The sequence below is a fragment of the Phalacrocorax carbo genome, chromosome 4 (genome assembly GCF_963921805.1).
Source record: "Phalacrocorax carbo chromosome 4, bPhaCar2.1, whole genome shotgun sequence".
NCBI lineage: Eukaryota > Metazoa > Chordata > Aves > Suliformes > Phalacrocoracidae > Phalacrocorax > Phalacrocorax carbo.
The window spans coordinates 16,356,277-16,380,493 of NC_087516.1; the positions used below are offsets into that span (position 1 = coordinate 16,356,277).

Sequence of the window (24,217 nt, forward strand, 5' to 3'; positions counted from 1 at the left end):
TAATTACTTTAAAGACTAAATAAAAAACTTTGTTCACTTATGATCAAAAAAGGTACTATAATACTCTTCCATGCAGATTATATTTGTTACCATATTTTTATCAAATACATTAAAAGTTGTTTTGGGAAGAACAATTTCTTTGGAGTTTAAAATTCCCCATACTCCAGTCTTTCCTCCAAAATACCATTTTATGGCCTAATCGCAGTTTGTTTTGCAGCAGAAAAGCTTTACACAAATATCATGCAGTTCTTACACTTGCATTTTGTATCACTTACATTTTTCTTTATCCATTGTTCCTGAAGATTTACACTGTATTCCCCTAGATCTATGTTCTTCAGTTTTCTGGGTATCCAAGTTTTCCACCTACACATAAAAAAAGAAAGGCAGGCAACTCCTTACCTTTTTTCCATAAGGTTTATAAACACAGAGAAAAGTTTTCCTACTTGCTACTTTCAAGTACAACATGCAGTAAAATGGAAAGTAGCAGTATTACAAAAGCAATTTATTCCTAGCACTGAAGTAATGTTACTATAGGAGAGCACCTCAAAAGAACTTCTGACTCATAGTGTTTCCAGAATTTCTAATTAATATTTTAAATGAAAAAGGTCTCAGTTTCAATTGAGCACCCTAGTATGTGCTTTATCATGGCAATTCACACAAAGTATTTTTGTATTTAGAAGGACACTCTCCTACATGCGGAAACAGAAGTACTATCTCGCTAGCACCAGAAATGAAGCCAACCAGCATTACAATATGGTAAAAAATAAATCTACTACCCAAGTTCAAGAAACCATAAACTCATTTTTTAGCTTGTCATCTGTGCTAAATGTCTTGTTTCTGCTCTGTAGGAAACACTTTACGTTTACAACTTTCCCAGGCATCCTTTTTATACTTATAAGCTCCAAGTTTTTGTGAAATCACAGTGGACTGCATCAAAATAACAGGTTTCTAGTCCTGATCAAAAGCCCCAAGAATAATCCATACTTTTGCCCTCTAGGCTCAAGGACGACAACCAAGCTTCTCTTTTCTGCCAGTTACCAACAGTCTTGAAATAGTAATAAACTTTAGAACAACAATACAGGAAAATTTATTTACTGGCAAATTTGAAAGAATAATTAGGCATCAATCTACACAACTGCAGTCTCAATACACATAGGCTCCTATACATATAAACATATACATAGGTTTATTTAATGTAAACAGAAGTAAATGCAAGTAAGAAAAAAAAAGGCAGCACAGACTTTCAGAGTAAATTTTAAAACAAAGAACTTACCTGAAAAGTTGCTCTTTCTAAAGCAATATTCCTCTGCAGCAGATCTATTAAAAAATAATTACAAAAATAATCAGAAAAGCTAAGCAAGAGTGAAGTATCATAGTATCCTCTACTTCACCTCTCTGAAAGGAGTCTGGAGTACCTGAAACTACATAAAACTTACTTTCAATGTTGGAAATAAGAGGCATCCAATCTTCTCTAACAATATTCAAACAAAAAATTAAAATAAAAGAATATGGATTTCTAAAGCACAGGATAACTGAGAATCATTTTACGGCTAAAATACAGGCAATCACGGCGCTGTCATCTTTGAAATATACAGTAACTTTGACATTTCAAATATAGTTCTAGCATTTAAATTAATCGGAATTTTACCCATCACAACTCTAGATATGGGATCATGGGACGAAGTAAAACATGATGAAAACTACACAGTAACATTATGCTTCCAGAGAACTAAAGTCTGCATACTTGTACTAGTGAGACCTGTAGCTGATACAGTGCACATAAGGAAGTTGTCCAATTGCTAAACTCTACTGTACTGAAAAAACAGAACCTTAGCCTTCCCTATCACAAAAGTGTGGAAAATAATTATGAATTACGGGAGCTGATGAGTGCTCTGCACTTTTGAAAAAAAATCCATAACTCTCAAAGCCATTTCATATAGATACATAGAGAGAATCATAAAGAACCTGCTCCACTGAGCGTTCTACTAAACCCTTAAAGTCTGATTCATAAACGCACTGAATTAATATTTTAATTAAAAAAAAGCTGCTAAAAATATTCCAAGCAGTCTTCCTTTCAGCTACAGTTAGAACATAAACCCATGACCCAATAAAACTACTCTGTTCTACATACAATTTTATGTAATTTGTAGCTCATTTATGAAACCTACGTTTTAGCAACAACTCTTCCACTGCTATACTATTTAGTTGTACAACATCTTTCAATTTTTAAAGCAGTGTCAAATGAAGAGCTAGATCCTACCCATTCGAACAGCAACGATTTGTTTACATTCCAAGGAATCTTGGACTATTGAACTACTGTGTCTGCTGTTCATACTCATGACAGAACACACATTTGTCTTTTAAACAACTTCCTTTTACGTATGTTGAGCTATATGTATATATGCATGTATATATAGAGAGAGATTATTGTGTGGTGGGGAAAAAAAAGAAAAAACCCTCTCTACCAAGAGGTACAAAGCATTATTCTTCAGTGCGTGCCATATCCAACATGATTTACACAACGAATGGATTTTTGTTAAACATTTTACATGGAACAAAATTATCACAGCTAGTTCAATCTCCACATTTTAAATTAAGTACTGTCTGTCTGGGTGTCTGAGTGATGCGAGGTGGCACAGTTTTTCAGGCACTTCAAAGAAACCTCACAGTACAGAAAAACTGGTTCAGATTTCAGATCTGCTGTCCTGAAGCCCACATTCTTCTAGTCCATTCTCAGGGTTTATATTTTCTTTCTTGCAAGCAGAGCATGTCTCTTACCACTTAGATGAACACACACTACTGTTAAACCAGGTATGTGAATTTGACCTACCCCAAGAATAAAAAGGAATCCAAGGTTTTATACCAATGCTTTTATCTCACCTTACTCCTATTTTTGTTTCCTGTTTGGTAAATGGTTATTTTGGGATGCATGTCTAAAAGTTTAGAAGTAAGCTTAGGAATCTGTCCTTTCACAGCATTTAGGCTTTCAGCTGCAACTTTCCATAAGAGGAAATACATCTTCAACCTCTTTGGACTCTATATGCAGCAGTATTGCTGGTACCTCATGGAACTCACTTTAGTTTTGCTTGTTACTCCATTAACTGAGGATTAACTCTCATCTGGTAGTGTTGTAAACATCTTTGTAATGCATCTGGAGCACGAAATCCATCAAGATGGGAACAAAGTAGGGGATTGTTTCTGCTTTAATAGGAAAGCCAAACAATTGCAACACATTTTAAAATACAGTGGTTTTGGGAAACAGGGATTTTTTTTTTTGTCCTGTTGAAGATTAATTTAAATACATGGAAAAAGAATTACTGAGCACAGATCCCAGATGAGTAACTGAGATTTCTAGCTAGGTGATTACCTAATTATAAGTGCTCTTCATATTTCAGCGGATGGCCAGAAATATTTTAATCTTCTGGATAGCAAGAAAGAAAAAATAAAACTAATAAATCTTTCTGTAAAGTCTGTGACTTAAGTCATATAGTACTTACTCTTGTCATATCCTCACCGGGCCTGTCACAACACCCAGAACAAGGATGTTCTAAGTTTATAAGGAAGAAGGCCATTCTTTGGGGAGGTTTCTCTCTCTCCTGGGCAGATGTTTTTCTGTTTTTATTGATTTTAAATAGAATGTTAGCAGCCTACTTTTTTAAAATCTTAAATGCGTTCCACCTTTCTTTTAGCATATCACATTGGAAGAAAAGGCTGACAATCCTCTCTCCCACAAACCAAATGCAAAGCCACATGAGCTCCCAGAAACATTTCAAGATTTCTACAGCTTTGCTTCAATCCCTCTTCATATAGTACATAACAAATCTACAACTCTCCCATCATAAGCAGTAGTCAAATCAGTAAGGTGCTATTAGTAGAAAAATCACCTTTTTGAAACTCTTTAGTGTGAAGTTCCATATATTCCTCTTCACTTCTTGGACTTTCAGGCTGTTGTGGCTAAACACAAAATCAAAAGAAACAAAAATATTGCAGACATCCAGAACAAGTATGTCTCGCTCCCCTCCCTCATGTCATGATGAACATTGTCTTATCATGATCTACAAAAGTATTCAAAAGCTTTCTTATTAAGACAGCAGTGCAAATATTAATAAGGAACACCAATAGAGCTAAGTCACATTACTGTTGAAGAGTACAGTGCCTAATTTTGACCTCAGAGTCAACACTGGTACCAGAGATTAGTTTAAGAAAGGAGATCTCAAGAGAAATCCCAGGAAGTCAAGGTGCAATACCTACTCTAAGATGAGTTTCAAATATGAACAATATTCTAGAAACGTTCGCATATACAGAAAAATACATTTCTGCAATTTATAACAAGGTACAGTGAACTCTTTTCAACGTGTGGGTTTTTTTTGTTTTTTAAATTCAATTTGCAGATGAGCTATATGTTACTGATGCATAAATAATGCTGTATGTAGCTAAATGTACTTAAATCAGATCTGGACATTGTAACCTCAGATACACTGTCCAGTGACCATGGCTATACTGACTGTAGGACCTTCTTATGCTGGCAAACAGTACAGCTATGTGCAGGCGGAACTCAAATCGATAAATCCCCCCAGACTGAAGTTGGATTTTCCTGAAGTGCATCCCAGACATCAAAACCATGGTTCAGAAATACTGAACTGGTCTGCCCTGAAGCTGCAGCCAGTAGCCCTGTGCAGGTCCACCCTTTCATAGCTGCTTGAGAGTCTCTGACCCATGTTCTCCCTCAAAGAGCTTATTATCAGAGTTTGGCAAGATATGAATACATGGATCCAGTACTGCATCTGAATGAAGAATTAACCCACCTGGAATCCTGGCTAGTATGGATCACAGCACAGCCAGACAGGCTCAACTTTGGGTACACAAGCTATATGTGACCATGAGCCCCAACACCCTGAATTACCCAGGATGTCCTACACTTCTGTTACAACAGATAATGGGCTGTAGTTATCACAGTACAGAATGGCAGCAAATGTTCCTCAAACACATAAAGAACAGATGAGTCTCAATTCTGGCAAGGAAGTGATAAAACAAAATGAACAGCAGTGTACGTTTACTATTTCAAAGCCCTAAACTAACAATTGCCAATCCTGAGAGCTAAGGCATGTATGACTATTTTACAAGTATTACCACAATCAACATGCATACAGTATGACAGAGCATGGCTGAGGGAGGGAATTGGTTCTACCACAGAATAACATGGCCAACCCACAATTTAAATGCCAGCTGCTGATAAAAGTACAGCTGAATTATCTGAAAAATGACCCTTCAGAGTTCTGAAGTTCAAATATCACTTTCACTGCACAATAAAAAATAGTAAGAAACCCTAGCAAGATGTATAGTTACACAAGAAACAGTATAGTCAAAGTTTTCAAAATAACATAAGTACCTTGTCAGTTTTCAAGTCACTTTCAAATTCTAGTTCTTCTGCCAACTTTGGTAAAGCTGCGTTATTGCCTAATGAAATACAAATATGTTAATTATTAATAACATTATGCTGTATTTATCTTATGCTACAGTAGCATGCTATTTCTCAGTACCATCTTACGAGCACAGTACATTAATTCAATCTCTTCCTGCAGGCAATGGAAACAATAGCAAGCCTGTCTGCAGCAAACCAGCTCAAAAACACACCCAACCTGGCATCTGCAAGAACACAAGTACTTCTACATTTTTGTTAAATACAAAAGGATTGGAAAATAGGGGCTATCAGGATTTACCACAGCTTTTATGAATTCTAACTTTGGCTTTTTTTTCTTGCTTTTATTTAAAAAAACCCCCAACCAAACAAAACAAAAAAAACCCAACCACCACCACCACCACAAAAAAGCCAACAGATTTTCAGACCAAATTCCAAACAGCAAATTACCTCTGTATTAATGAATGCAGAGCTAAGAGTTAATACTAAGGATAATATTTTTCTTTAAGTGACAATTAGATCTAAATCCACAAGCTCTAGAATCACAGCCACTGAAATTAACCAATTTGCATAGAGCCTGAAAACTCAGTAGCTCCTGTTAGTGTCAATGTAATTTCAGAAAATCTTAAAGCCCCACCCATTTCATTCTCCATGTGAACAGCTGTATGCTTATAACACCTGAAAAACAGGCCATGCAGACAGCATCTTCATATGACTTCTACAGCTTTTTTGGACACATAACAGAAGCCTGTTTATACAGCTTTTCCTATAGAAATAGTTATGATAATTCATCAATGATGCATGTGAAGTGATTAAACTGTGGTTGCGGTTCACAGAGTAAGACTACCATTACCACTGGTGCTTACAGAGGCTACATCAACGGACAATAAGGATTGAGCAAAGCACCAAGACAGAAATACCTTAGTGTAGCAGTTTACATTTTCACGGCTCTTGTTTGCCTCGTGTATAAATACTGAATAACATTTTTCAAGTTTGCTAGATTTGGGGATCAAGGAAAGATGCCAATCTGCAGTGTGAGCTTTCTGATGCCAATTATCAATAAAGTTAGAGATTAAAGTGAACCTTTGAGAAACTGGACCTAAACTCACATTAGAAAACGTTTTTTGAAATAATAACAAAGACAGACGTGAGAAGGAAAAGTCTTAATAGTACTTGATTGCCATCATTCCACTTCCTTTGGTATAAAAAAAGATAAACAGATTTCTCCACCATTTTTCTGCAGTTTAATTTATCCAAAATTTATAATGAAGTAATAATCTTGACTTCATTATGGCATCTACAGAATTTATTAATTTTCATAAACTTGGTGCTTCAACTAGTCTGGAGGGTCAAGGAGGAGAAAGGCTGAAAATAGCAGGATGTTCATTACATGGTATTTTAGGAACTAGCATCCATGCAAGGTCATTTCAAATGTTACCTTCCAGAAAAATGGATCTGGAAATAAAATATGATATCCTTAATGTCATATACTGTCATAACTTAAGTTGTCTATTTAAAATAGACACCTATTATCATGGCTCACTTAAAATACTCATTTACTTAGGATGACTGTCTGATTCCGTTGTAACACATTTCAAGTGTACTCAACACAAAATTCAGCATAAGAGAGTGAATCTGAGTACGACCATAAAATACCATCCAGAGAAAGTCTGCAGTTATGATTAAGGATGGCCACTCTTAAACTTCAAAATAACAAAGAAGTTACCTTTTTAAAATGTGGAACATATGTCTAAACAAAATGCATCCTCTTTCCTAGAAAAGCATTTTTTAATTTCAAAAGACGTTAATAACAAAACCCACCTGTAGCTCCACAATAATTACCCCTTGCAAACAACTTCATGTATTAGCTCACAATTTTAAGCCAATATATTTTAACATCTTTTTTGCACTTTAATAACATTTAATTCTTTTCCAACATACCTCAGATAGTTGTGTTCAGTCACTCCCATGCTCCCAGAATCACATGCTTACTTAAATATTTGTCACCGATTCTTAAATAGATTATTAATAGTTATTTTGCAACCAACAAAGAAATCAGGTATATTTGAACAGTGTAAGTTAGAACTGCAGTCACGGTAAAATGCATCTATTTATCACAGCTTATAGACTGAAGAATTAAAAAAAAATTCCTCACCTGAATTACAGGTTTCATTACTTTTTTGAAAAGTAACTTCAATTCCAATATCATCTATTTTGACCAAGTTCGTTTTGTCATCACAGCTGTATAGCTCTCCTACATGCAACACAGGGAAGTCACTTTTTTCCCTTAATTCTGCTTCTATTGTCACTTCACCATGGTTGGTATTTACAGTCACTTCACCATGGTTGGTATTTACAGTCACTTCATTTGCAGAAACCAAAGACAGCGCCTGTGCCCTAGGCAGGGAAGTCCTTATTTCAGAAAAGTCACTTTCTAAAAGCAGGTTTGAGCTAGATTTATAGTTTACATTCCTTAGAGCTTCACTCTCTGCCGCTGCTTCTGAAATCATACAAGAGAGTTCTGAGGTAACACCCTCATGCAAAGCATCTTCTGCTTGCTCATCATCCTCACTTGCCTCTGACGAAGGACTTGGACTCACAGCAGTCTCTGTACTAATCTCCACGCAAAGGGCTTCATCTACACTCATGAGGTTCACTGCATTTTCATCTGTTTCTGTGATTTCGCTGTCTGCTGTGGTCTGAGACACTGCTGATTCTCCCCTCACACCACTCTCATGGGTCTCGTTCTCTCTACCAATGACAAGCAAGGTATTACTGCTTTTTTCTGGGCCTGCACTCGATAGGATGCATTCAATCTGGTTAGCAGTATTAAAAATCTCCTCATTTTTGTCTTTTAATTCTGTACTCTCAGCAGCAAGCTGACTTTCTTCTATGACTGTAAAGGTGAAGAGACTATCACATTCTTCCATTGTGCTCAGAGTGATCACTGCCCCTTCTTCCTTGTCTCCTAGACTTGAAGCAGCGTGTTGATCTTCATTGTTGGTGGCAACCCTCAGCACAGGAGCTCCACATTCTCCCACAAAAATCACAGAACCTTTGCTTTTTGCATCTGCATTGAAAGCAGCTAGTCCAAACTGCTCATCTACAGCTGCAGTGGTCTCCACAATTTTACATTCCTCTGATGCATTTGGAGACATAACAGCATCTTCATTTCCTTCTGTGACAATGAGCTGACTTTCAGCTTGTGGTGTTGCACTGATAAGGACTATCTCACATTCTTCTGTCATGCTTGTAGTGATCACAGCAGCTTCATATCTTCCTTCCGTTTCTGAAGAAGCGAGTTTGTCTTCATCTTGCACAGCTACACTAGACATAGGAGCTTCAAAACATTCTGCAGTACTTGTAGAGATCATTACCGCTGCATTCTTTGATTCCGTGTCTGACATACGTTGAATCGCCTCTTCTGTGACTTCACCTGACATTACGATTACTTGTTCTTCCACAACACTTGTGGAAATCATAGCACACTCATCTCTTTCTTCCTTACCACTAGCAGTTGGGTGACTTTCATCATCATCATCATCATCTCCTCCAGCACTGGATTCGCTGGGCATGGGAACCTCATATATTTCCATATCTATAGAAACCATTCCATTCTCATTTATTTCTTCTGTTTTCACAGAGGGGAGCTGACCACCATATTCAATAGCTGCACTTGACATTGGAGCCTCAAATTCTTCCACAATACTGGTGGAAATCATAGTGCACTCATCCTTCTCCCGCTTCCTGCTAAAAGCATGCATGCACTCTTTAAACTCTGTGGCTGTACTGGGCATAGGCACCTCTGTGTCTTCACTGTCTATTAAGATCATAGAGCTTTCCCCACTTTCATTTCCTCTTGCAGCAGCAAGTGGACCCTCCTCAGCATCCATGGCTGAATGTAAGGGAGCATCACTTTGTTCCACTGTACTGGTAGAGATTATATCACCTTTTACTTTTTCTTCTCTGCCAGGAGGAATAAGAGAATTCTCATCTTCTGTTGGAACTGCGCTACTTGTAGAGGCATCAAGTTCTCTGCTGCCAAAGCAAGTCATGGCATTCTCATGTTCGTCTTCAGCGCCAGACTGACTCTTATCTTGCACTGCCATAGCACTAGTCATGGGACCCTCGCATTCCTCAGCATCTAACGGAATCAAGGTACCTTCATGCTTTCCTATATGCACCATCAAGGCACCCTCATCTGCAGCACTTGCACTGGTTACACTGCTTTCAACAATCCCTTTAGCGTTTTTGCAGTTTGTGCCAAAATTAGCTTCTTTCTCTGCACTCGTCATGCTGTCAACAGTGAGCTTATTTATATTTGTGCCAGCGACTCCTGACTCGGCTTCCATTTGTTCAGCAACTATGCAGATAATGGAACTTTCACCTTCTTCTGCACCTATACAAATCAGTGCATTTTCACTCTCCATTCCTGTACAAGTAGGAGCATGCTCATTTTCTTCATTTCCTCTTCCTGTACTGGTCACAATGCCCTCACCTTCTTCATCCTCTTCTTTTGAACCTGTACTAGTCACAAAATCTTCATCATCACATGGACCTATGCTGGCTGTAGTGATACTGGCCTCTTCCTTTGCCCCTGTACTGTCCATTAGATTTCCACATTTTTCAGCTTCTAAACAAACTGCAAAGCCCTCATTGCTGTCTTCTAGCCCTGTGCAAACTACTGAAATTTCAGCATCATCTTCTGGAGTTATGCCTGTGCTGGTCACTGCGCTTTCACCATTTACAGTGTCCTCAGATTTGTTCCCACTAGTTCCAGTTGCGCCACTGTTATTTGTGACCATTGCAATACACGCTCCGGTTACAGTGCTTTCTCCTTGGACATCTGTACCAGTCACTGAGCAGATGATGAAGTTATGACCTCTTTCTTCTGCACCTGTGCAAGTCACAGTACCTTCATGTTCTTTTACTTGGCCAGCTCTCACACTGCCCCTAAATTCACCTAAACTGTCACCACTTGTCGACCCTTCACCCGTTTCTGTCCCTGCACTAGTTACAGCACCATCGCTCTCCACTTCACCTAAGCAGGATACGGAACTTTCAAATTTGCCTGTATCTACACAAGTTGAGGTCTTTCGCTTTTCTTCAGAGCCTGCACTGGTCACAGCATCATCTTTTTCTTCTGCCCCGGCACTATTCACACTGTCTTCAATTTCTACTCCACTTGCATTGACTGTGTCCTTACCACTTTCTTCTGCATCAACCATGGTACAGTCACCATTTTCTTCTCCTTCTGTACTTGTTAGGAAACTTTCACTTTCTGCTAATCCTTCAGTGACAACACTGCCACCACCTTCTTCAGCTGCTGCAACAGTACATTCACCAATATCTGCTCCTGTGATGAAACTGCTGCCCTCACTACTTTTTACCCATATGCCTGTTGTGAAACCTTCATCAGCTTCTATGCTTGTGCAGATTACAGTTACCTCGCTTTCTTCTTCTGAGCAAGTGGTTGTAGCATCACTGTCCTTTTCAGAACGTAATGCACCCTCAGCTCTTTCTTCTCCTGTGCTAGTGGCCATGACAGTGCTCTCAGTGAACTTTTCTGTGCTAGTTCCTATCACAGTGGCCGGAGTTGTTTGTAGGCTGCTGTACAACAAACTAAGTTTACTGCTTCCTGCACTGGTACCTACTGCATTGCTTTCATTTTTATCTTCCATGCCAGTCACACCATTCCCTTCTTGCCCACTGGCTGTAACAGAGCTTTTGACTGTTTCTTCAGGAACTGTTTCAGGCATGAACACAGAGGAAGATTGTATCATATCATCAATATCATGCACTTCATTCTTTTCCACATTATCCATTTCTGTGCTTCTTTCTCCCTTTGCGGAAGGATCTCTATGCAAGCACTCTCTCTTTTCTCTTTTTAGGAGAAGTTCTTTTGTTGTTACATCTCCACAATCTTCAGCTTTGTCAGTCAGCAAGTTTTCCTCTTTTATTTTCAACTCAGTCTCCTGAGGGCTTTCTAACATTGCTGCTTCACCATAATCTTGTTGACTAGGTAATCCAGCCGTACTGCCTTCCATTGCCTGTTCATCAGGCCGGGGCACCTCGTTATCTTTTTCTATATTTTTTGTCATAGTCGTGTTCTCACCATCGTCTTTCATGACAGAACTCAGTACTGGGCTATCTTGTTGCTCCATGCACACAACCTGTTCTGCATCATTCTTCAAAATGCAAGTATCTTCAAATAAAGAAGTCCCACCTGAATTGTGGCATTCTTTAGACATGCTACCCAAGGATTCTGTAAAATCTGAGATATCCATAGACACTGCATCAGCAGCATCTTCTCTGGAAGAATTAGCTGCTAAAGGAACATCGTCTGAATTAGAATTTATCACAGTTTTTAAGTTCTTTGGTCTTCTGCTATCTTCTGAAGCTTGATCCTTACTGGGAACATTCAGTAAGATTCTACTACCTGTTTCATACACAACGCTCATTTTATAAGCCCCTGGTTTATCAGGTCCTTGATCCATGGAAGCTTGTTTGGACAAAGCGTCTAAGGCACCAACTTGTTTATTAGGGATATCTTCTTGTTTTACAGTTTTTTCAGCTGCAGGTAGAAATTGCAATTCACAAACTTCAGGATCTGCCAAGTTGTGCTTTAATTCCTTATCTGAAAGAGAAACAGATATTTTTTCTTTTACTGCATACTCAGCATCTGTGGCTTGGAGCAAGTTTTGAATGCTTTTTCCTTTGATGTTAGATGCTTCCTGATCTTTTGATGGTTTCAAATCAACTTCCATCTGCTCTTCCTCATGACCAGAATGCAAGTCATCATTATTCATACTTGACTTTTGAGGGGCTGCAGTATGGCTGCTTTCAGTTGTGCTAGCTGATTGCTTTTCCTCTCCAGGTAAATCTTGATTTGATGTATTAGATATACTACCTTTTCTGTTTTCACAGGATATCTTCTTACTTTGTTTTTTATCCATTGCCACAGTGATGCTCAATACTTTTTCATGCCCACTATCCATTTCTTTAATATCTTTATCTTCCACTTTGATACTCTCTTCCTTCTTCTTTATTTCCTTGTTGCTGTGCTTTAAGTTTCTGCTTTTGTGACCTTCAGCAGAGAACCTTCTTTCGAGTTTGGAATTGCTTAAATCTTTATCACCTCTATATTTCTCTTTTACAGATCCTCTTTCTCCAGAATGTAACTTAACTCTGTGACCAAAGTCTTTCTGTGATCCCTGAGTTGACTGCGTACCACTTACAAGCTCAGACTCAGCACCACTCTCCTCAAAAACTTTGTCTTCATTCTTGGATTTGTGTTGCTTGTCTGAATCATTCTCTTCAATGCTCTTATCTTTGTCTAGTTTCTGACCAGTCTCTTGTTTTGTTATATTTTCCTGTAATTCTGTTTCAGATGCTTTGAATTGTTTACTATGACTCTTTGACTTAGACTTTAACATAATCTTTTCTTCTACAAGGCTCTTAGATCTTCGTCTATCTTTATGAACACCATCTTCTTGCTTCGAATTACAGTCAGAGTTAGTTGATTCTATTTCATGTTTATCTTCTGAGTAGCTTTCACTCCTTCTGTGTGATGCAGAAGGAAGTTGCTTTGAGGCACTTAGGGAATCCTTTTGCGGCCTAGAGTCACTCAGGGACCTTTTGGACTTGTATTCTGCTCTTGATTTTTCAGTTGAGAGATGTCTGTCTTTTTTATTTTCCTTACGCAGCAATTCTTCAGCTTTTAAGGTTGATTCAGATATATTTTTTCCATCTTTTCCTGTTACTGACATTTTCCGTTCACTTCGGTGTTTACTTTTTCTTTCAGATTTGTCATCTGAGGAAACCTTTACTTGTTGATTATGTTTCTGACCACCATCCTCTCCTTTTGAACTTCTCTCAAGTGAATGGAGTTCAATGTCTTCACTTGATTTGTGAATACTGTCTCCTTTATACTTGTGCTTTAAAGAAAGTTTATCTTCTAAAGTAGTTCTTTCCTTTTCATTTTTATCTCTGTAAGACTTGCCTTCTTTTTTGGCAGCATTTCTCATATGTTGAATTTCTGCATCACTGTCTTTTTTGGGATGTTTTTCATTTTTCAGTATGGATTTCTGCTTCTGTAGTTCTTCAGTACTGACTTCTACTCTATCCAGTTGTCTTTTTGGATCCCTTGTTTCACTGTCCTGCTGGGCTCCTTCAGCCTGAAGAGAGGCAGAGGGTTTTCTTTTATGTTCTTTTTCTGCTTTAGAATCACTTTTGCTTTCCTCAGTTGAATGCACGGATTCTGAAAGTCTTTTAAGCTGTTTAGAGATTTCACTTTTCCCGTGATTATGCTTCAATTCTTTGGAAGAATTTTTTTCACAAGTCTACAAAAGAAAGTTTTTATATATATAAGAAAATATTACCCTGTTCCTTCAACTATGTGACTGAACAGAATTGTTAAGGGCAAACTCTCCACAAAAACAATATGCCAGCGAATACACTTAACATTGTAATAAGAAATCAGCTAAAATACAGTCAGTAAGAAAATGAAACTTGCCATCTTCACTTCAACTATTGGCCACTGTGGGGAAATCCAAAGAAACAGAAATTAATCTTAAGCAGTCTGTTTGAACTTGAGTATCTGTTCTTCATAAAATGATTTCTCTAAAATGATTTAAATGGATTTTTAAATGGACAATCACAATTTCAAGTGCTCTGTAAGTTACTTTAAACAGTCATTATGCTGTTTTAAAAAAACAAACAAAAACAAAAAACCCAACACCCCACCCCAAACAAAAAACTAAAACCGGACAACACCCCAAAACCCACAGAAGATAAATCTAGACTTCCATTTGAACTTCCAACTATCGGTCTCTGTTGTTAATAATGTTGTTGGTAAAAACTTTCACGATAAAAATTCTCTTTCCTTTAGTGTTTGGACTACATTCAGTTTTCCGTTAACTTCCCAGTAAGAAGTTTAAATAGATCAACCTCCTCAAGTCTTTGTATAAGACACACTTTGCTCTTCTTAAAAACCCAACATGCTTCACAAAATAGGGCTTAAACTATATCTCATGTTCCACTACAACACACATCAGCACCAAACACATAAACTGTATAATATAGTGGCTACGGCAATGTCAGATCACTAATGCAACTGAAGGAACTAGCAGGAAAAAACTAATTCATAAGAACAAATGCAATATTATGTGGTTTGGTACAGACGTATGAACAAGTACTATCACAATTAAAAAGGAAGATGATGAGTTTTATGTTTAAGAGACACACACCTCATTTGTCTTTTGCATTTCTTTAGAATCTTCTTCAGATGGCTCATATTTCTTTTTGCAGCCATCTTCAGCATGCCTGAAAACAGGTATTTGGACAATTAAAAAAAGAAAAATCAATAATAGACTAACATTACTTTGAAAACTTTCTGCTTCTAAAGCTGAAGGAGAGAGAAATGCACTCTAAAAATACTGAAATAGAACTTTTGCTAGACAATTTGTCCAAGCTTTTTTCTTTTGGAAAATTACCTGTACCAACTTCAAAGATATCCTCTGGACATCAGTGCTTTAAAGCAGAGAATACTAGTGTGACAATATTAGTAATACAGTTGTCCCTATAAAATGGATAAGAGATATCCATGCCCATATACAGCTGTATGTAGACATATATGACCACGTGTACATATCTATGTAAAACATAAATTTAAAGACCAGGCCAAGTTGACTGACTTATGAGATGCACAAACTTCTAAAAGCTCTCCATTCTCATGTCTTTTATTACCATTCTGTGTGAAAAGCCACATGAAGGCTGCTACTGCAGTCTGAGCTGCAATATACTTAGGCAGCTATAATTTCATTTTCTGCCTGAACTTCATGCTTATTAGTAACAAAGTTATGTGAATATTTTAAGAGGAAGTTGTTAAAATGGGTAAGGCTACCTGCAAAGTTGAAAAGAACCTTTTCAAGTCTGAAAAAATGAATATTCAAAGACTTAATTAGTGAATTTTTGAGTGAATACATGAGTACCTGGAATCTCTTTTTCTTTTTCTGCTCAAGGCTACTTTTTTTTCTAAAAATTTCTGTTCTTTAAGTGCATCCTTAATGCTGGTACCAGCAGCTTTAGACTCAAGACTTCTTGATGAAGGTTCTTCTAAGTTCGAGACACTTTTTCCTAAAATAATACACAAATGATATAATACATAAGCATGTCATTATATTACAGTTTCAGCTATAAACATGACTAAAAGCAGTAGAGAGTACTAATGTGTAGCAAAGAATACTACTGTATATAGGTATTCATTGCGTTTAAGCAATGTAATGATATATGAAAAGATATATGAAAAAGTGAAGATAGGGAATTTTGTATTAATAATTTGCATGATACAATTTTCTGTTACATCAACTATTGAAACGTTGGGTTTTTAAGGGAAATTACTAGAGACCTATTACCAATATTTTAAGCTTAATTATTTCTTTTTCAGAGAGAGGGAGTGAGCGACAGCAGGGCGGCCGGGGCTAATGTTATACTTCTCATACCTTTAGAATTTTGATTTCCAGTTTTTAGGGATTTTGTTTTTTCTGCAGCCTTCTGTTTACGTTTTTCTTCAAGTCTCTCTCTGTTAATTTGTCTTCTTAGCAGTCTCTCTTCTTTTTCTTTGGCCTGGAGATAGAAAAACAAGGAAAACAATTTATCATTATTTATCAAAGAATACTCTTTGACCACAAATATATGTCTAAAACCCACAGAAAACAGAATATTGTAGCTTGAGACAAACTAAAAAATAAGTAGTCCTTTGAAATTATTATATGAAGGTTAACAGAATCCTCTAATACTTCTGTGAAGTGAAACTAGCTGAGTTCCAGAGTTTCACTGCCACTGAACACTGCAGACTAAGGCTATGAGACCTCCTCAAAGAATACATATTATTTTTAACTTTATTTATATAATATGTACATATGATATATACATAGTGTGTATATATTAAATATATATAAAATATGTAGAACTATAAAAAAACATATTTAGCCAAAGGAAAAAGTATCTAAAAGAACTGCTCCTCCCTTTTCTGTGTGCTGGTCCTTCTTCCACAGAAGATAGGGAACATGGTTAAACCTCTCTTTCAATTCTCAGTGACTGCAGACATGCCAAACACTACTGATTTCATGGACAGCAAGAACTACATTTGTAAAGAGATTATGTAATGAAGTAGCCTGCAGTAGTCAACACAAGCCCGAACTACACAAACCTCATTGAGGGCAGGCTGTAGGTAGATATGGACTATTTTTTCCACCCAAATTGTTGTTATATACATGAAACCTAGTGAAGACCAGGTTTCTCATATGTTCAGCAGTTCTTACGCTCCCTATCAAATCACTCAGCTGAGAAAGAATCCACCTATTACTGTGATTCTACAAAGACACTGCATGTAATTAGTAAATCCTCTATCAATATCAAAAGACTGTTGATTTTAAATTGAGGAGATGGGGAAAGATGGAAAAGCGTGTCACTACTTTCACCACCAGAAGCCTTCAAACTATAACCAGCAGAGTGCTTTGCTGGAGAGCAGATCATGCAATATTGGTGGAAGTCTGAAGGAGGGGCAGCCGTAAACACATGGGACGGGGAGAGGGCAGGGCAGAATGAAGCAAGAACAAACAGAAGACACCCACTTAGAAACCACCATCAAATAAGAAGTGAAATTTCTGTGCTGAAAGTTTAAGGAGCCAGAATGTGAGCAGTAACAAAATCCACACTTACAATGGACTGACGGCGTTGCTCTACAGTTCGTTCATCATCAGAATCACTGAAGTATTTGGAGTATAAGAAAGGCTTGCGAACATAAGCATGACGAACAGGCTTCGCTTTCCCATCACTCAGCTCATTAGCATGAGGCTTTGTCTTACTTAGGCTGTTTTTCTCCTCTTCATCTGAAGAAAGGTTAGTGAAGTGTAGAGATATATTGATAAATCAGGGCAGTGCTTTCAATGTAACTTTTGAGGAGGCAAAGCTACTCAAAATGTAGTATCAATTATTTATTCTAAAAACAAAAACAGTTAAAAAATGAAGCCCTTTAACATAAAAATATCACTGAATTACAAAAACCTGAAAGGTATATTCATGTGTTTATGCACACCATTCAGCCAAAAAATTGCAAGATACAAACCCCAGAATAAACTGGGATAAAACAATTGAGCTTACTCTCTTGCCTGTAATAATGTTGCCTTTTTACATATAGTATTTAGTAGTTAACACTGCGTAAGAAGTCAAAACATAATTTCTGCTATGTATTTAATTAAGCTTCTTCCCTACACAAAAAAAATTTTGTACAATATTTGAGTACATAAAAACTAGATAGGCTTAGTGAAATATATACTGTTGTTTATACTCATGTAAGTAATACTCAAGTGAAAATAAATAAATCTATTTCAGTTTTATCGGTATTATTAGAAATAGAGCAAAACCACTTGTGCTCCACACTGTACAAATTTCGTGTATCCCTGAAATATACTTAAGGCTTGCTTTCACTTCACAAATATTCAGTCATAACCGAATGCAAACTGCCATATTAAAAGGTAACACCAAAGCCAAAGAATACGCAAGTAATTCAGTGCTTCTAAATAACATTCTTAGAGCAGAAAAGATAAGCTCACAGCATACTACAGACAACTCATTCAGGTACTGAGGCACTCTGTATGATGAAGTGGAAAGTCTTATTAACTGCAAAAGCCACATATCTGCAAAAATCAGAGCCTGAAGTCTGCTCTAGACACGGAGAACACAAAAAGGTAACCCAGTCAGTGACAAGATTCGGTATTTCCAGACTAGATCCATTCCTGTTCCTTCCACTGCGGCCAGGTAGCATTTGGAAATTCCTGCAATCCTAAAGCTCTAAAGCTCTAAAACCAACCTGATCTTCAAAGTCACCTACAACCATAACCCTGGGGTCATAAACAAAGCATTCCAATGTTATACCAAATTCATGGCAGGAGGGAGGGGGAAAAAACCCAAAAGGAACATGACATACCTGTCACTGCTAAGTGTTTTTGTCACCTATGAAATACTGTAGTACAAAATAAGATTTATAATGTTTAGAATATTTCAAGCTATTAAAAATATTCAAAGTGTGTTCGCTACTCATCTTTCATAATTGCACAAATACTATCCATTCCACATTCAAATTCTTTCTCATAAATAAGTACAATAGAACATACTGCAAAACCTCAAATTTATGATACAATGCACTCAAAAGCATTGCATATTCTTTCTTGCTGTTTAACAATCTAATTATTTTTACCATCTGATGTGATCTCCCCCTCTTCAGTACTGTCAGAAATTACAGTCTCCTCTTCACTCTCCTCTTCAAAGGAAGAAAGGTCACTGGTATGGACGGAGCTGACAGTGATGTCACTGAGTACATCCATATCTGAATCTACTGACATATTTTCTTGCAAAAGGAAAAAATAGAAAGAAAGGGATGTAAAGCAGCACACTGTATTTGAGAACCTTTTCTCATCAAAACAGTGATTTTGCCACAGAAAACAAAATTATCTTAAGAAATAGGGGAAAAAAGAGAATTTTTAACACCTTAATGAAACATTATCAGGCTAACTCTGGTTTACTCAAAACAAAAATCACCCTGAGGTACAACCAGAAACTTTAAATGAAGACTGGAATAATGGAGACAAGATGCCAGAGTAAGGCAGATGACCAGTCACACACTTGAGGAATCAACGCTCATCCAATTCCTAATGTGGGTACCTCAGTTAAGTGAGATGAGGCAAGGCCTAGCTGTGGCTAGGCAGACAAATTTGCCAGAACTAGCAGAGAACCTACAGTCCAAATGTACTTCTGATGCAACTCCTGAATACACTTAAACCCCCATATCCGTATTTTAAGGAAGAGCATTGCCCACGCCATACCTTCTTTAGTGCTTTCAGTTGTTTTATGCTTATTGCTATTTTTTTCCGGAACTAACTGTTTCACTGGTTCTGACTCTCTTGCTTGCTTTTCTTCTTTTGACTTCAGAGTATCATCACTTTTCTTTGAATGGTCAGACTTCTTGTCAGGTTTTTCCTTCTTTTCTTTTCTTCTTTCACCTTTTTCACTGCTGTCTGGTTTCTTGTCACATTTATCTAATAATTTACTCTTTTGATCTTCACTTTCCTGTTGAATTTCTTTACTTGTATCTTTACTTGTAGAAGTCAAGTTATTAGTATCCTTTGCTGAATTTTTTATTTCTTCACTTTGGCAGGGAAGCTCATTTAAATCTTCACACTTTGCAAATGTTTCAGCCCCTTCTCCAGAAAGATCACAAATTGCTTTCTCTCTGTCTGGCAAGTCCTCCGCATTTTTCTCTCTATCACTGCTACCATCCACACTCTGCTGAGATGAGAGTCTCTTTGCAATTTTGTCATTGTTCTTGGGATTTGAGTTCTCTGTTGAAGCCCTGGCAGCACTTGCCTCTTGGTTAAGAGAAGTTATCGTTTCCAAAATGGACATTGCATCACTAGCTACGTTGCCACTAGGAGCTGTAGCAGAGACACCTTGAATAGTAAGAAAGAAAATAGTTTCAGTTCACCTTTGTTTCCATAATTCTGTTCAGATATGTTAAGCAAGTGAAAGGAAAAAGAATAATTACTCCATTTAAAATAATTAAATTAACTAAAAAGGTTTCACTAATTTTGCATTTAGAGATTTTGGTTTAAAAAAAGAACAAGAAGTTGAATTCCTGCAGCAATTATGATCTGATTACTGGAGATTCATTTTGCTCTGTGACATACTGCTGTTCTGATATTAGCTAAAGAAAGCAGGGATTGTCTATGGGTAATATGTTCTGAACACAACCCTTGTTCAACTTACTGTCTTCCCAAGTGGGATGATGACTCTGGAGAAGCACAGCATAGAACACTGCAGCAGGAAGTCTGTATTTTGTACCTCTGACATCTCCATAAACGATATGGAAAATGGACTCATCGTATTGATTATATAACAATAGTACTATCAGAAATGCCTTAATCGCTTTGCCACCCTCTTAGAAGCAACTCTGAAGATGGATGAGAAAGGGTTAACGGGACTAGCACTAAGAGCTGCAGCTGGCTTGTTAACCCACTTTAAAGGAAGTGGGCCTCACAGGAAAAGGGCTAGGATTTAAATAAAGGGTCTGGTTACAAATAGATGGACTGCTGTGGAGTCTCTTAGGAAGGGAAAGAATGGACAATTACCTGCAGGAGTGTTTAGAAGCTGATACTAGGCAACAGAAATGAAAACCGTAAAGAAAAAGTGCTGTGTTTATAAACAAACTAAAGATTGGCTGATTTAGAGCAGACCTTAAGCTCCTGAGAGGACCATCACCACTCAAATTTTACGACACACAGCAACTGCATTAAGACAGGTAACTGTCTCATAGGTAATTTTTCTCCCAATCTACCAATGCATAAAAAAATTGAATCATTCTTCTGCTACAGCTATGTCTGTATCCTGTAATAAAATCCTGTAAGCGATATCTGATCCTGTAATACTTAGGGGGCTAAACCCTGAAACTGACGTTTTTCTCTACAGTAAAAGGATCTCTTGTAATCTCAAGTAGATGCGACATGGTGGTACACGGTGACATCTCTCTTGCCTTCTATCTTTCTACATACAGTAAGAGGCAAGTATTATGGTACACTGCCTCAAGCTCACCTTTTTAATACTGATGCTAGCAATTCTGGCTAGCAGCAAAACTAATCAATGTTTCTGCTTCTTCAAAAAATGAATTTTTATTAAAAGACGGCTCAGGGAAATGGTAGAATACCTTGTACTGCAATAGAAGCATCTGTTTTCTCCTCATTTGGAGCTGTACTGGGGCCTGCCTCTTCTTTGTGATTCAATGTGGCTAAAAATTCATGGACAGCTTTTTCCACCTGAGGTCTGAATGTGTGGTTGATCTTTGGGTCCACAACCTGAGAAATAATTCTGTCAATTCCAGATTCCAACATTCCAGACCTGGAATAAAGTTACATGAATACTTAATTTAAAAAACCTGACTTCAAGAACATTTTAACAAAATACGCTCATTTAGATGTGATGCAAGCACTCTTAAGTACCTTCAATGAAGCATTAACATTTTCTGAGCATCACTGCATCTATGTATTTAGCCAGCTGCCTGTATTTCAACAGCTCTCTCTATGCCTTATGAGTTAAGAAGAAAAATGCTAGAGAAACAAAGAAATCTAACTGCATAGAATTAACACAACAAACAGCCTGTTATGTCATTACTGGTTATGCCTAAAAATGTTATCCAACTGTAAAAGCGACATTTGTGGAAAAAAATTATGAAGAAACCTCATGATATAAATTTCCATGGCATAAAACAGATGAATTATAGAAGGCATGCAGGACAAATGACTACCAGACCAGTCATCACCACCCTACATTACTTTCTGCCTAATACAGTGTGACACCTCAGAGTTCTGCAGCTTTACAGAACACCCTTAACCTTCACTAAAAATCAAATAAATGGCAACACAGCTTCCTAGCTATGGGTTCTCCCTAGACTCCTGTAATCTTTTGTGGAACATATATTCCCACTTGTCCTCATTACTTCTTTAAAAAAAATTAAAAAAACCAAACCCCAAACAACCACCACTCCTCTCCTCCCAAATAAATTAGCTTCTCAGTACCAGTTATCAATGGCACCACTACAGCATAACTGAATAAGTTTGTTCCCTAATCCCTTGTTTGACTTAATTTAGCGGCCAAACTCATGGTACTTTGCAGAAATTTCCTAATGGTTCTTATGAAGCCAAGTTTTGAGAAGAAAAATTAGAGGAACCCTCGTGAAATAATATAACATCAGATAAGTGTTTGACATAATTTTGATGTAACAGCAGTTTTGAAAAACCTCTTCTCTGTCCAGCTAGATTCGCACCCAGTTTTTTGTTTGGTGAATTTAGCTTTACTCTCTGCAGAGCTTAGTTTGTCAAATCCTTTTAATTCTCCTTAGTTCAAAACTTGCCGGGAGAGCAATTTTATTAATACCTCCTTTAAAAGAACCAGTAAAGACAGACCTTAGCTAAGGCATTACATCTGAAGTCAGAAAAAGCCTTCTACCCCTGCATCAACTCGGATCAGACAAATAATATTTGCTGTCTAATTCTGATGGCAAGCTGCTATCTGAAATAATACCACTTTTAAGCACTAAAAAAAAAAAAGCTTCTTCAGAAGTTTCTCTGGAGAAAGCAGACACTTTACAATTGACCTAGAGACTCTGTCACCTATGGCGGTACACAAGCATGTTCAGAGAAACCACAGAGCTGTCACTCACTTGAGAACTTGCTGCCTGATGTTATTTCTCAGCTGGTTTTTGTTGAGATGAGGACTCCAGGTATGAGTTGCCAAATGATTGGAAACAAAGTTGTCAACACGCTGTCTCAAATTCTGGTAGGCAGGCTAGAAAGTAACAACAGAGAGGTTGGACAGGAGGGTTTCAGTAGGCAGCCGCCCCGCGGGGGCCGGGCTGGGACAGCCGAGAGCCCCGCGGACCCCCCCAGCCCACGGAAGGCGCAGCCGCCTCCGCTCCCTCGTGGGGCGTTAAACCCGCCTGTACGGCCAGACCCGCTCCGCAGAACCGGGCGCGTTGGCACGGCCGGCCGGCCCGCGCTCCCCTCCGGGAACATGGGCTCCGGCTTCGTCCCCGGCCCGGCCGAGAGGAGCCCGGGGCCGAGGGCCAGGCCGGAGCCCCGCGCGGCGGCTCGCCCGCAGCCGGCCGCCACCGCGGGCCGGGCCCCGCCGCCTGGGACGGGCCCGGCCCGCCCCGACGTGCCGGAGCGCCGCGGGGAGCCCCCGGACCCGCCCGCCCCCACCTTGGTGTCCACGTCGGCCAGGCAGTCGCGGCGGAACTGGTCGAAGAGCCCCTGGCTCTTGAGGTGGTTGACGATCATGGAGACCAGCTCGGGCTCGGCCGCGCCGCCCCCCACGGCGGTCCCCGCACCCGGCAGCGGCGGCGGCTGCTGAGGGGGCGGCGGCGGGGGCGGCGGCGGCGGGGGCTGCGGCTGGGGGTTGCTGGCCATGGGGGCGGCGGGGCGGCGCGGCCTGCGCGGGGCGCGGCTGCCGGCTCTCCCGGCCGGGCCCCGCGACGGGGCTCGTTACCGAGCGGCGGCGCTGACCCCGGAAGCGAAAGGGAACGGAGGGAGGAAGCGGCGGGCGACGCGCAGGGAAGCAGGGACGCCGCCGCCGAGAGCGGCGCCATCGGCGCGAGGCGACGACTGGCGAAACCGCGCGCAGCGGCCGCGGGCCCTTTAAGGGGACGGAGTGGGGCGGAGCCGCGCTCGGCCCGCTCCAGTGGGACCCCGAGCCGCCAGCGGCGGGGTGGGGTGGGGGGGGGCCGGGGGGCGGCCGCGGCGGTACTCGGCCCCCCCCGCCCTCCTTCGCCGGCAGCCCCCCGCGCCTCGCGGCGGCGGCTGAGCCCTGCGGGCAGCGCAGGGGGAGGGGTCCCGGCGCCCCGGCCGCCCGGCGCCCGCCGCCACCGCGCTCCCCGGCAGTGCCCCAGCGTCCCCACCCCTCGCCCCTCCACGCCCCGCCCCTTCCTGCGCTGGCCGCCATCATGGTGGGGGCAGCGTCTCGCGCTTCCTCCCCGAGGCGCGGGGCGGGGTTTCCAGGGGGCGGGGTCCCTAAGGGGCCGGGCTGGGTGAGGCTGCGGCCCGTCAGCGGGGAGGGGCTGGCCGGGTCACGTGGCCGCCGGCGGCGGGGTGCGTCCCGTGAGGGTGGGGGGGAGCTGCTGGTGGCGGCAAACGGAGCCTTCCCCTGGGCTCCCTCCTCCGAAGGCAGGGCCTGGACTGAAGGCTTAGGTCT

The 24,217-nt window shown here is 39.8% G+C and overlaps 1 protein-coding gene across 4 annotated transcripts in view; it reads right to left on the bottom strand.

Annotated features, from left to right (window-relative positions):
• Positions 1 to 23,918, bottom strand: part of BOD1L1 (biorientation of chromosomes in cell division 1 like 1) — a 38,507-nt gene extending 14,589 nt beyond the window's left edge. For 2 of the 4 annotated variants that reach the window (XR_010372594.1, XM_064449151.1), the window contains exons 1-15: positions 23,230 to 23,918; positions 22,692 to 22,816; positions 21,180 to 21,370; positions 20,246 to 20,329; positions 19,306 to 19,929; positions 18,681 to 18,830; positions 17,144 to 17,313; positions 15,922 to 16,045; positions 15,412 to 15,556; positions 14,668 to 14,743; positions 7,575 to 13,761; positions 5,390 to 5,457; positions 3,885 to 3,954; positions 1,274 to 1,317; positions 276 to 363 (exon numbers count right to left, since the gene is read on the bottom strand). Coding sequence is in view for 3 of the 4 variants with exons in the window: in XM_064449151.1 (XP_064305221.1) it covers positions 276 to 363; positions 1,274 to 1,317; positions 3,885 to 3,954; positions 5,390 to 5,457; positions 7,575 to 13,761; positions 14,668 to 14,743; positions 15,412 to 15,556; positions 15,922 to 16,045; positions 17,144 to 17,313; positions 18,681 to 18,830; positions 19,306 to 19,929; positions 20,246 to 20,329; positions 21,180 to 21,370; positions 22,692 to 22,816; positions 23,230 to 23,436 (8,353 nt within the window). In the remaining variant the exon portion in view is untranslated. The remainder of the gene's footprint in view (positions 1 to 275; positions 364 to 1,273; positions 1,318 to 3,884; positions 3,955 to 5,389; positions 5,458 to 7,574; positions 13,762 to 14,667; positions 14,744 to 15,411; positions 15,557 to 15,921; positions 16,046 to 17,143; positions 17,314 to 18,680; positions 18,831 to 19,305; positions 19,930 to 20,245; positions 20,330 to 21,179; positions 21,371 to 22,691; positions 22,817 to 23,229) is intronic. The other 2 variants (XM_064449149.1, XM_064449150.1) reach the window with 2 other exon arrangements.
• Between the last annotated feature and the right edge of the window lie 299 nt (positions 23,919 to 24,217).